General features: G+C 47.1%; 1 protein-coding gene and 1 pseudogene across 1 annotated transcript; both read right to left on the bottom strand.

Moving 5' to 3' along the window:
* Positions 1 to 1,614: 1,614 nt before the first annotated feature.
* On the bottom strand, positions 1,615 to 2,670 carry LOC136158972 (heterogeneous nuclear ribonucleoprotein A1-like; annotated as a pseudogene).
* A 63-nt stretch (positions 2,671 to 2,733) lies between these two features.
* USP29 (ubiquitin specific peptidase 29) lies at positions 2,734 to 4,507 on the bottom strand (the record flags this gene model as incomplete). The annotated part of the gene is given in 4 exon segments (XM_065919509.1): positions 2,734 to 2,783; positions 2,786 to 3,553; positions 3,556 to 3,987; positions 4,423 to 4,507. Coding segments are annotated over 4 exon segments (1,335 nt in total), but the record flags the coding sequence as incomplete, so codon positions are not given.
* Between the last annotated feature and the right edge of the window lie 8,122 nt (positions 4,508 to 12,629).

Genomic DNA, 12,629 nt, shown 5'->3' with positions numbered 1-12,629 from the left:
TTGGACCCCGGCAAGGATGGTTCATTTCTAACCAGCCTTTGGGTACTGCTGCCACTGCAGGACCAACATTTTGGAAATGACCCCATTAACACGAGAAGCGACTTTCCAATCTCACAGGCTAGGAGGACCCATCTCAGTTTGAGCTTCGGGGTCTGCTGCAGAGTTAGCATGGTTATTTCCCATAAGAAGAGTTTCTGTTTGAACTTTACTCTCAAGCTCCTTGTCTTCTCATCTCTGAGCAGAGCTCAGAATCTTCCTTCCACGGAGGAAGAGGGGCTGGGTGAAGCAGGCAAGCAGATTTGTGCAAGAGTCATCTCTCTCTCTTTTTTTTTTTTAATTTAACCTTCTTTCTTTTTTAATTTTTGTTTTACTTTTTGGTTGCTCTGGGTCTTCAGTGCTGTGAGCAGGCTCCTCTCCAGCTGCGGTGCGCAGGCTTCTCTTGCGGTGGCTTCTCCAGCTGTGGAGCGTGACCACTAGATGCTCGAGCATCAGCAGGTGCGGCTCACAGGCTCCAGAGCGTAGGCTCAATAGTTGTGACCCACGGGCTTGGATGCTCTGCAGCACGGGGGATCTTCTGGACCAGGAATCAAACCTGCGTCCCCTGCACTGGCAGGCAGATTCTTATGCAATGAGACACCAGGGACGTCCAGAGTCATCTTTTTCTTATTCCTCCTGAGGGATCTCCCCATCTCCACTCTAAGTGAGCGGTCCTTGCCTTTCTCAACAGCGCCTGAAAGATCTCATCGTGCATATAAAAGAAGATATACCCCGTGTGAGGCCTAGCCTCCTGCACCACGGACTTTGGATTTCTGATACTACTAGGTCGTGGTATGTGAACCAGGCCTGCTTCTGAGAGTCATGAACATCGCTGATGTGCTGGCCTGAGTCTGGGGGCTCCCGAGACGGCTGATGACACGGTGAGCCGCTCGGTGGTTCCTTTCACCCTTCGGCTTCAGTTTCCATGTCCTCCCTGTCTAAAATTCCAGGGTTCGTGCCAGCAGCCACAGCAGTGAGGGAGTCCCTGTTATCATCTTTCTGACGATCCTGGAAGTCCTCTTCTGTGTATTCCTGGGCACCCAGCTCCCTAACGCCTGGAGGTGATTCCTGTTGGGAGAATTCCTCGACGATTCTTTTCCAATCGTGTTGCTGAAGTTGTTCAGCCATGCCTTGAGATCTTTCTGGAATCCTGTTTTCATGAGCCTTATAAAACTCTTCAGTGGACTCCATGACACTGCCCACATCTAGCTCTATGAATGCATTGCTTGTCTCAGATTTCTTTTTTTTTCTAAAGACATTTATTCAGCGTCATGATCAGACTATTATATTTAGCAATCAATAGCATGGGTGCAAAAAAAATCTAGATTAAAACCCTTTGTTGGAATGCTTTACACTTTCCACAGAACAGAAACTAAAATAACCTGTTATACAATTAGTCACAAGTGCAGTCCTCAATGTACACATACACATGAGTATTGTCTAAAACATGTCTTTTCTGCAGCAGCTGGGCCCTGCCACCACTGTGCGTGGCTGAGTTCCCAAATCTGCTGTAACCTGTAGCTTCCCTGTCGCTTCTGCGGCTCTCCTCTCCTGCTGAGCTTTGTTTCCGGGCAGTAATTAAAACCTTCTGCGACTGCCACAGCTACTGCTGCTGGAACCACCAAAGCCACCTTGGTTTCGGGGTTTGGCAAAGTATTGGCCTCCACCACCACAGGGGCCAGAACTTCTCCCATCCAAGTACTGACCAGGCCCGACCCTGCTTAGCTTCCGAGATCAGACGAGATCGGGCGCGTTCAGGGTGGTGTGGCCGTAGACTGGGGGCCAGAGCTTCTGCCTCCGAAGTTTCCTCCTTTCATGGGTCCAGAATTTGAAGACTGATTGTTGTAATTGCCAAAACCATTGTAGCTTCCGCCACCTCCACAATTGCTTCCGTCATCACCAAATCCATTCTATCCATCCCCATCAGGGGGGGGTATCCGCCACCATCACAGCTGCCACCAAAGCCACCTCGACCACCGAAGTTTCCTCCACGACCAAAGTTGTCATTCCCACCGAAACCACCCCCACGACCGCCACCAGAGTTTCCAGCACCACTTCGACCTCTCTGGCTGGGTGAAGCACTAGCCATCTCTTGCTTAGACAGGGCTTTGCTCACTTCACAGTTGTGGCCGTTCAGAGGGTGGTATTTCTGAATGACAATCTTGTCTGCAGAGTCATGGTTATCAAAGGTTACAAAAGCAAAGCCTCTCTTTTTGCCACTGCCCCGGTCAGTCATGATTTCAATCACTTCAATTTTCCCATACTGCTCAAAATAATCTCTCAGGTGATGTTCTTCAGTGTCTTCTTTAATGCCACCAACAAAAATCTTTTTCACAGTTAAGTGGGCACCAGGTCTTTGAGAATCTTCTCTTGACACGGCCCTCTCTGGTTCCACGACTCTTCCGTCCACCTTGCACTCATGGCAGCATCCACCTCCTCCACCATGGCCTGTGTGACAAACCCGAGGCCTCTGGAGCGCTTGGTGTTTGGATCCCTCATTACCACACAGTCTGGGAGCGTTCCCCATCGCTCAGAATGGCTCCTCAGACTCTCATCGGTTGTTTCAAAGCTCAGTCCTCCGATGAAGAGCTTCCGCAGCTGTTTGGGCTCTTTGGGAGACTCTGATTTAGACATGACGGCAGTGGAGGCGGGGAAGTCCTCAACAATGCGGCGTCCATGGGCAGTCAGATTTTTAAGGTCATTATCTTCAGGCACTTCTTGGAGCTGAGCCTCTCCAAGACTTGATGTGGGCTGCTGGTAAGTTCACTTGCATCTTCACAGATCATAAGACATGTGTGTTCTTGATCCATCCCTGAGTCAGCTGCTGGCAGCTCCTTTTCTGAAGCTGTTATATTCTGTTTAGGACCATTTTCCAGGTCTCTCTGCTGCTGTTCTTGGCTTGACCCTTCAACGATCTTCTGGAATGTTAGTGGTTCAGCATTCTTTGCCAAGGAATTGCTGGATTCTGAGATCAACTTCTCTGAAGGTGACGATGGGGCGAGGATCTCAGAAGCCATCTCTGGAAAGACTTCTAGCATTTTGGAGTCCCCGGGAGGTGTGTTACTGGCAGTAGGAAAAGGTAACTTGGTGCTCTCACTGTGATGAGAAGATGACCTTAAAAATTTAGGAATAGCAACCGGTTCGTTATCCTTCACCAGCAACCAAGCATCTTTAAAGCCATAGCATTTCAGATGGACAATGAGCACTCTGGGAAGCTCACTGAATTTGTGCATTGCAACAGATGTCTCATGGGTGCATTCGTTACAGCTGTACTCGAGGTCTTCTGCCCTAAGGAAAAGATAGAAAGAATTCTGAACAGAGGACGGTTGTAGTTTTGTTTCTTGGGGAGGGTTGATGGAAAGATAATGACTTGGCTCCGTCTTGAGAATGACCTGTCCACAGGCTTTACAGATGATGGAGCGCTGCAATTCAAACTCAAAGTTAGCCACAACGGGACAAACAAATGTCTGGCAGGCAGCGTTATCCACATGCATCTGCAAAGGTGAATTTCCATCCTGGTTTCCCTCTCAGTCTTCAAAGCAATGTTTAATTTTTCCACGTCTTTTTTCAGCTGCTCTAAGCAGTACCCTAAAAACTCGTAAGCATCGTTCTGCACGTCGCCGGAGAAGGTCTCTGTAACGGCTGAAATAGCAATTTTAATATCGACAAGTAGCTCTTTCTTGCCCTCCAGGTTACAAATATCTTTTAAAGCAAGTAACTGGGTCAGGCACCTAACAAAAGCATCAAAGGGGATTTCCTTCCACGATATGCCCTTCATGAGTAAGTCGTCAGCAAACGGGGGAATCACAAACAGTGACTGTAAAATTGCATTCATGTAACAGGTGTTCCCCAGGTCGGAGAACCCTTGCCAGAATTGTTCTGGGTGAGTGTCAAGGTCGTCCCGTCTTAGGTCGTCATGGCTATATATTTGTTCTGATGGAAACTTCAAACCTGTTTTGCAAGAGAGAGCCTGGATTGAAACAACAGTCTGAGCTAGATTGGCGTTTTCAGTAGAAATGGTCTTGCATGTAGAGCCGCATGTTGAATTTCTAAGTTTTTCTTGGCCTCCTGAATGCAACGGTTCATCCTTGTAACTTTCTGTATACTCAAATTTCTTGTTTAGTTCAGGGTTACTTTTTTTCAGGGACCCTTCATTCATCTCTCGAGCAGGTGATAGCATTTTTTCCCTCTTTGCTCCTTGATTTTCTAAGAGTCCTGTTCTGGCAAGTGTTGCTGACTCTAACAAAGTCATCTTCAGAGGGGAGAGAGCTTCATTTGCTTTTTCTGTATTAAAGGGTCCATCACGGGGCTTGTCACGGACTTGGTGAGATGGAGTTTTGTCCGTTTCCTTCTGGGTGTTCCTCCCACCAAAAATGCCCCACTCACGATTGTGTTTCCTGGGTGGCTGGGGTTTGCTTTGACAGAGCGCGTCCGGGAAGGCCTTCGACTGTTCAGCATCCCCGTAGGACATTTGGTCAGTGAACAACCAGCTGCTGTTTTGCAGAGTTACATGCAGACAGCTTTGCTCTCTCCACGGTGTGTAAGGCCCACACTTGTAATTCTGTTGCTGAGCTGAAGAACCCGGATAAATCCTTCAGAGTTGGAGATGACTGCCGGGCTGATTTCCTTCTCTCCTTCCACTGTTCCCACAAGAGCTTCTCCCTCTTTAGTTAGCCCAGTCTTGCTCCAAATGTGAACAAAGCCATGTATCTTTAGAGGACTCATCCCATCTTTGCAAGGAAACCTTATGTAACCTGAAGGAAAAAAGGACACACATACACTTTAATCTAGAACGAATTATTGGTAGTGGAAAGCCCTGTGGAATAATATGCATTCCGTGTTCTCCTTAGGCTTAGGGAAAAGACACTTCTGGGGGCTACTTACACGCTAAAGCCATGGCAGTTCTCTGATGGCTCAGTGGTGAAGAGCCTGCCTTCAGCGCAGGAGATGCCGGAGACATGGGTTCAGTCCCAGGGTCGGGAAGAGCCTGGAGGACATGGCGACCCACTCCAGTATCCTGCCTGGGAAATCCCAGGGACAGAGGAGCCACAGTGAGTTGGACGTGACTGTGCAAGCTGGCGTGGAAGCATGGTAGTTCTCCAGAAGACCTAGACTCAGAATACAAGCTTTTGGATTTTCCTGGCGGTGCAGTGGAGAAGAATCTGGCGGCCAGTGCAGGGGACACGGGTTCGATCCCCCGTCTCGGAAGATCTCACATGCTGTGGAGCAACTGAGTCCGTGCTCTAGAAGCCGCCGCGATGAGAAGCCTGCACACTGCAACGAAGACCCAGCGCAGGCAAAGATAAACAAATGAGAAATTTAAAAAGAAAAAAGGACACTAAAAAGTAAAGAATATCAGCTCTTTCAGGGCACTGGTAGGAGGGGTGGGTGATGAAGGATGGCTTAAAAGGGGGATAACTAATGTTACCCAGTCATGCTGCTGAATTTAGGCAAGTCAAGGGGAATTTCTATACCTGGTTCTGAGTTTTTTTCTGTGGCATTTAAGTTTATTTATCATATCATGGTCATGCAGAATGAAGTCAACTAACTAGTTAAACCTGAGTTTTACAGCCAGGGAGAAGAGGAGGCTTAGGATCAGGTCTCTAAACATGTCATTAGAGTGGTTATTTGCAGATCTATACAACTCACCATTTGTAAGGGGCAGTTCTGTACTTTACTGGAACAAAAATCTAGCCTCTTCGTTCAATGACTTCACAGTCCTGTCCCTGACTTTTCTCTTTTACATGCCAAAATTTTCTTACCTTATTGATGTCTTTGTTCTAAGCATTACTGATTATTGGGCAAATCGGTTTACCAGCGTTCTCCCATCTGGGTTTTTATCTATTCTTCATATGAAGTGGAGGAGGACCCTATGGTTCTTGTCTCCCATGTCCTCAGCCTGCCTTTAGGCTGTGGGAAAATTTTAGCCAAAGAATAAGTTTAATCAGAGAAGTGGGAAAATGCAGAAGCAAAGGAAAATAGTCAAAGGAGATCAAATAGTAATAGTTTGGTCAATAAGCAGAGTCAAGGACCTTTAGTTCCTTCTCAAGGGCTATAGACAATATTCTGAGCCATATCCTGTGAGCTGTCTTGTAGATACTGGAACCCCCACCAGATGGAAGAAAGTAACTACATGATGACCAGACTGTAGCCACGACATCAGTTCAGTTCAGTTCAGTCGCTCAGTCGTGTCCGACTCTTTGCGACAAGCTGCCGCAATTCTGAGAACTGGCCTCAAAGAAACGGGAACGAACCATGGAACTGAAGATGAACTGTGCCTAAAGCAATGAAGACAACGCTGGTCAGACCACCAATGACCGCTTTCAAGGTGACTGTCTGAGCTGGCTGTGCTGTTTCTGCATAGTCTGGCTGTTTCTGCTGTTTCTCCCTCTGTCTATCAATGCTCTTGGCCCCTGGTTGTCAGTGGGGGTGGGGTGGGGGTGGGCAGAGGGAGTTCAACCCCTCCGCCAGTTGCCAGCATCCAAAATAAAGCAAACTTCCCTTTCCAGCAAACTGGCCTCTTTACTGGCCTTTGAGCTTTGAGCAGCCAGACCCCAGTTTCAGCTACAGATACACTGATATAATATTTAATCAGTTACTATCTGATATTTCACTGTGTCAAGGGTTGGTCAATCCTAAAACAATTATTATTACCCTGCAACTGGGGATAAACCAGCATTCATTGTAATAGGAGGACCGGAGGGCAGAAGGATTATTACAAGGAAAATTGGGACAATTTTATCAGGAAGAATGGCTTCCCTGGTAGCTCAGTTGGTGAAGAATCCTGCAATGCGGGAGACCCCGGTTTAATTCCTGGGCCGGGAAGATCCACTGGAGAAGAGGTAGACTACCCCTTCCAGTGTTCTTGGGGCTTCCCTTGTGGCTCAGCTGGTAAAGAATCCGCCCACAATGCGGGTGACTTGGGTTTGATCCCTGGGTTGGGAAGATGCCCTGGAAGCAGGAAAGCCTGCCCACTCCAGGATTCTGGCCTGGAGAATTCCAGGGACTGTATAGTGCATGGGGTCGCAAAGAGTCAGACATGACAGCGATAAATGCCACATTAGGAAGAATTGGTTTGGAGAAGAATAAATTCTGGGTATGGAACTGGCCGTGTCAAATATGCACAGAGGAGGTGGGGGGAAGGTGATGAGCAGGTGTACCAGATAATTAGCAAAATTCAGAGAGAGAGAGAGACAGAGAGCCATACATCTGAAAACAGAAAGAGAGAAGGCTTCCCTGGTGCTTCAGTGCTAAAGAATCCACCTGGCAACACAGGGGCCCCGGTTCGATCCCCGGTCGGGGAAGATTCCACCGTATTGCGGCGCGAGGACGCCCGTGCGTCACCGCTACCGAGCCCGGGCTCTAGGGCCTGCGAGTTGCAACTTCTGAGCCCACGTGCAGAGCCGCGCTCCGCACCGAGAGGGGCGCCTGCCCCGCTTGCTGCAACTAGAGGAGGCCCAGGCAGCGATGGAGACCCAGCGCAGGCCAAGTAAATAAATTAAAATGTCTATACGGAGGAAGGGAAAGATGGCCAACTCTTGTACCAGATAATTATCAAAATTCAGAGAGAGAAATAGAGACAGGAAGAGACATACATCTCAGAAACAGATTTCAGAAACTTGAAAACTCTCTTAATATTTCTTCTCTTCCCCACTCATTTGCTCATTTCTTTTCAGGCAGTCAGGAATGGTGACTCCCCTCTGATATTTCAATTTTAGAAAAGAAGCATCAGAACCCCAATGAAACCAACATAAAAATTGCCCTTTGCCCATCCACGGTTCATCCCCAAAAGACATGAGTCAGTCTGGAGAGCTGTCCTCGGCCACACCTGGGCAATGATTACTTAAGGGTGTTATGAGAAAAAGATAGCAGGTTTTAAACTCACCTCCCTTGACAATCCTGTAAGTTAATCCACTCTCAAAAGCATTCCAAGCGAACTCCTCCCTAATCACCCAGATTAGGTTAGTTGAATGAGTGTTGAAAGGGCATAAAATATCTTAGTGTTATTATTCAAATAATTTTGGCCTTACAGATGTGAATTCTGTCAGAAAAGATAATGAATAGCAACTCTGGTTTAAATGCTTACTTTTTTTTTTTTTAAATGCTTATTCTGACTAGAGATTTTTAAGTTGTATGTGATAAAAGTTATTTATAAAAATTAAACTTAAGGGACTTCCCTGGTGGTCCAGGGGTGAAGGCTCTGTGCTGCCAATGCAGGGGATGCAAATTCAACCCCTGGTCAGGGACAAAGATCCCAAATGCCCTGACGCTATAAAAATTAAAAAAAAAATACAATTAAGATGAATAGACATGTACATACATTGCATATAATCCCATCACCTTTACAGTTTTAAAGTATAGTTGTAAATTTTCTATGAACTCTGGCTTTCACCCAACCGTCTTAGCGAGAAACGTTCATTCCTCCGTCGGGAAAACAGCTGTTGGCTGCTCACCACAAGCAGGCACTGTTCCAGGTGCTGGAGATACCTCGGGGACGAGACAGCGAACTCCTCTCCCTCGGCGAAAGTCGCTCAGTCGTGTCCGGCTCTTTGCGACCCCATGGACTATACAGTGCATGGAATTCTCCAGGCCAGAATCCTGGAGTGGGTAGCCTTTCCCTTCTCCAGGGGATCTTCCCAACCAGGGATCAAACCCAGGACTCCCGCATTTCGGGAGGATTCTTTATCAGCTGAGCCACAGGGAAACCCAAGAATTCTGCAGTGGGTAGACTATCCTTTCTGCAGAGGATCTTCCCAACCCAGGAATCCAACCGGGGACGCCCCATTTTGTGGAAGAGGCACATCATAGCCTAATAATCAGGAAAGTAAGCATTTCACACCATTTCACATTCAGTAAGAAGAGGTGTGTACAAGCTTTCGAAGCGTGCTAGAGAAGATTCTTGAGAGTCTCTTGGACTGCAAGGAGAGCAAACCAGTCCGTCCTAAAGAAAGTCAACTCTGAATAATCGTTGGAAGGACTGATGCTGAAGCTGAAGCTCCAACACTCTGGTCACCTGATTCGAAGAACGGACTCACTGGAAAAGAGCCTGATGCCGGGAAAGACTGAAGGCAAGAAGAGAAGGGGACGACAGAGGATGAGATGGTTGGATGGCATCACTGACTCTGAGCGCATGAGTCTGAGCGAACTCCGGGAGTGGGTGATGGACACGGAGGCCTGGAATGCTGTGGTCCACGGGGTCGCAGAGAGTCATGACTTAGCAACTGAACAACAGGAACTAACACAACGTCATAAAGCAGCGATACACCAATAAAATTAATTAAAAAAGAGAAAGAATTCTTCTCCTTACACACCTCCTTTTCTTCTCCTTCCCTTCATCATAATATCTTGCAGATTCATTAGTTCCTTTTCCCTCCTTAACCACTGACTCCAGTCTCATAGCTCCCTGCATCTTCCAAAAAGTGCATTTGAAAGTCACGGTTTTCTTTCTCCTGGCTAAGTTCTTCTTGACTTTATCAAACCCAGGGCTCACTTTTTATAACAGGCACTTTATTTTATATGTCTCCGTGAACCACACTGAGATGAGACTCCTAGCTAAAGCTAGGGAATTCCCTGCTGGTCTGGAGGTTGGGACTCAGAACGTTCACGACTGGGGCCCAGGCTCAATCCGCAGTTGGGAAGCTAAGATCCCACCAGCCAAGGGTCCTGGCGCTCAGGCCGGTGCTCCTGCTGCCCTGGCGGGTGGGGGCGAGGGGCTGTTTGCACACGTGCAACTGGTTCACCTCGCTGGACCGCTCACACTGATCAAACACCGTAAACAGCCATCCTCCAGTTAGAAATAAATAAGCAAATCAAGAGTCACAGATGTCGGTAAAGGCTGGGGACTCAACTGCGTCATTTTCCACTTCTCCTAAATGCTGAAACTCTAGTTGCCAGGCGATTGTCTTTGGAGCCGAGGCTTTGATGGAGGGAATTAAGCGTGGGGGAGAAGACAACGGTGGCGCTCTGATGGGGCCGGTGTTTTCACTAGGGACTCCTCCCCACACTCTCCCTCTCTCTGTTTTTCCTCTCTTGCTATCATCCTGTCTTTATCACAGCCGCTGCAGTTTTCTATTGAAATGGATGTACTTTTTAAAACTTGTTTTTAAGGCAACTAGAGATGATCATACCAGGTAAGTCAGAAAGAGGAGAAACACCATGTAAGATCACTCACATGTGGAATCTAAAATACGACACAGTAAATCCATGGCTGATTCAGGTCCATGTATGGCAAAAACCATCACAATATTGTAAAGTAATTAGCCTCCAACTAATAAAAATAAATAAAAAATTAAATAAAATATGACACAAACGAACCTATCTACGAAACGGAATCACGGACATAGAAAACAGGCTTGTGTTTGCCAAGGGAGATGGAGTTGAGGGAGAAATGAGAAGGAATTTGGGGTTAGCAGGTGTCAGCTTTTACATCTAGAATGGATTAACAAGATCCTGCTGAAAGCTCAGATTTTGTTCAAAACCCTGTGATAAACCACAATGGAAAGGAACATTTTGAAAAGAATGCATATATGTGTATATCTCAATCACTTTGCTATATAGCAGAAATTCACACAACGTTGTAACAAATCAACTATAGTTAAAATAAAATGAGAAAATGAACAAAGTGTGCCTATTTCAAGATAAACTCTTAAGAGTGGGATAATATGGACTGTGATGGTGACGCTGAAGTGTCTCGCTGGTGGGGCTTCTAATTGAACCCTGCTAGCACAGACGCCTGGAAGGAGGGAGTAACCTTCTTGAAGACAAGCCTAGGGGCTGTATTTCTTAGCGTGCAGCTCCACCTGGTGGTAAAGTGGAGAATAGCGGCCTCGCTGGAGACGCCGCAAAGGCTTTATTTCTTGTCGTCGATTGCCATCTAGTGGTGACATGGAGCAACTGCCGCAGGAATTCGCGGACAAATCACACGCATAGAGACAAAACAATAAATTAAAATACAACAAATAATCCAAGGAGGCATCATGTGTGCTCAGAAATATAGTTATTGTTCTCTCACAAGCTGCATGAAAAGAAGGCTTCGGTTCAGTTCAGTCGCTCAGTCGTGTCCGACTCTGTGACCCCATGAACCGCAGCACGCCAGGCCTCCCTGTCCATCACCAACTCCGGGAGCTTACTCAAACTCATGCCCAGCGAGTCGGTGATGACATCCAGCCATCTCATCCTCCGTCGCCCCCTTCTCCTCCTGCCCCCAATCCCTCCCAGCATCAGGGTCTTTTCCAATGAGTCAGCTCTTCGCATGAGGTGGCCAAAGTATTGGAGTTTCAGCTTCAGCATCAGTCCTTCCAATGAACACCCAGGACTGATCTCCTTTGGGATGGACTGGTTGGATCTCCTTGCAGACCAACGGACTCTCAAGAGTCTTCTCCAACACCACAGTTCAAAAGCATCAATTCTTCAACACTCAGCTTTCTTTATAGTCCAACTCCCACATGCATACATGACCACTGGAAAAACCATAGCCTTGACTAGACGGACCTTTGTTGGCAAAGTAATGTCTCTGCTTTTTAATATGCTATCTAGGTTGGTCATAACTTTCCTTCCGAGGGGCAAGCGTCTTTTAATTTCATGGATGCAAGTTACCATCTGCAGTGATTTTGGAGCCCAGAAAAATAAAGTCTGACACTGTTTCCACTGTTTCCCCGTCTATTTCCCAGGAGGTGATGGGCCCAGGTGCCATGATCTTAGTTTTCTGAATCTTAAGCTTTAAGCCTACTTTTTCACTCTCCTCTTTCAACTTTCATCAACAGGCTTTTTAGTTCCTCTTCACTTTCTGGCATAAGGGTGGTGTCATCTGCATATATGAGGTTATTGATATTTCTCCCGGCAAGCTTGATTCCAGCTTGTGCTTCTTCCAGACCAGCGTTTCTCATGATGTACTCTGCATACAAGTTAAATAAGCAGGGTGACAATATACAGCCTTGACGTACTCCTTTTCCTATTTGGAACCAGTCTGTTGTTCCATGTCCAGTTCTAACTGTGGCTTCCTGACCTGCACACAGGTTTCTCAAGAGACAGGTCAGGTGGGCTGGTATTCCCATCTCTTTCAGAATTTTCCACAGTTTATTAAAGGCTTAGCAATATGCAAATGTCCCACTCTGTCTTTCCCCCCAAATGTCCCATTCTTGACTGACTACATGTTTTCATGATTTAAATACTTCCGTGGACAATGAAGCTTCCCTGGTGGCTCAGCTGGTAAAGAATCCGCCTGCGATGCCAGAGACCCCGGGTTCAATTCCTGAGTCAGGAAGTTCCCCTGGAGCCGGGCTAGGCCTCCCACCCCAGTATTCCTGGGCTTCCCTGGTGGCTCGGATGCTTAAAAAAAACATCTGCCTGTAATGTGGGAGACCTGGGTTCCATCCCTGGGTTTGGGAAGATCCTTTGGAGGAATGCGTGGCCATCCATTCCAGCATTCTTGCCTGGAAAATTCCACTGGCAGAGGCGCCATGGGGTCAGAAAGAGTCAGACAGGACTGAGTGACTCAGCAGAAGCAGGAGACAATCAATGAAAGGGAAAGAAAAAAGTTTTTCTTAAAGAAGGAGAAGAAATTTAGACTGTTTAGAGCAGGAACTTCTCAGGGT

The sequence above is a fragment of the Muntiacus reevesi genome, chromosome 2 (assembly GCF_963930625.1).
Source record: "Muntiacus reevesi chromosome 2, mMunRee1.1, whole genome shotgun sequence".
NCBI lineage: Eukaryota > Metazoa > Chordata > Mammalia > Artiodactyla > Cervidae > Muntiacus > Muntiacus reevesi.
This window is presented reverse-complemented; position numbering and strand designations above follow the sequence as displayed.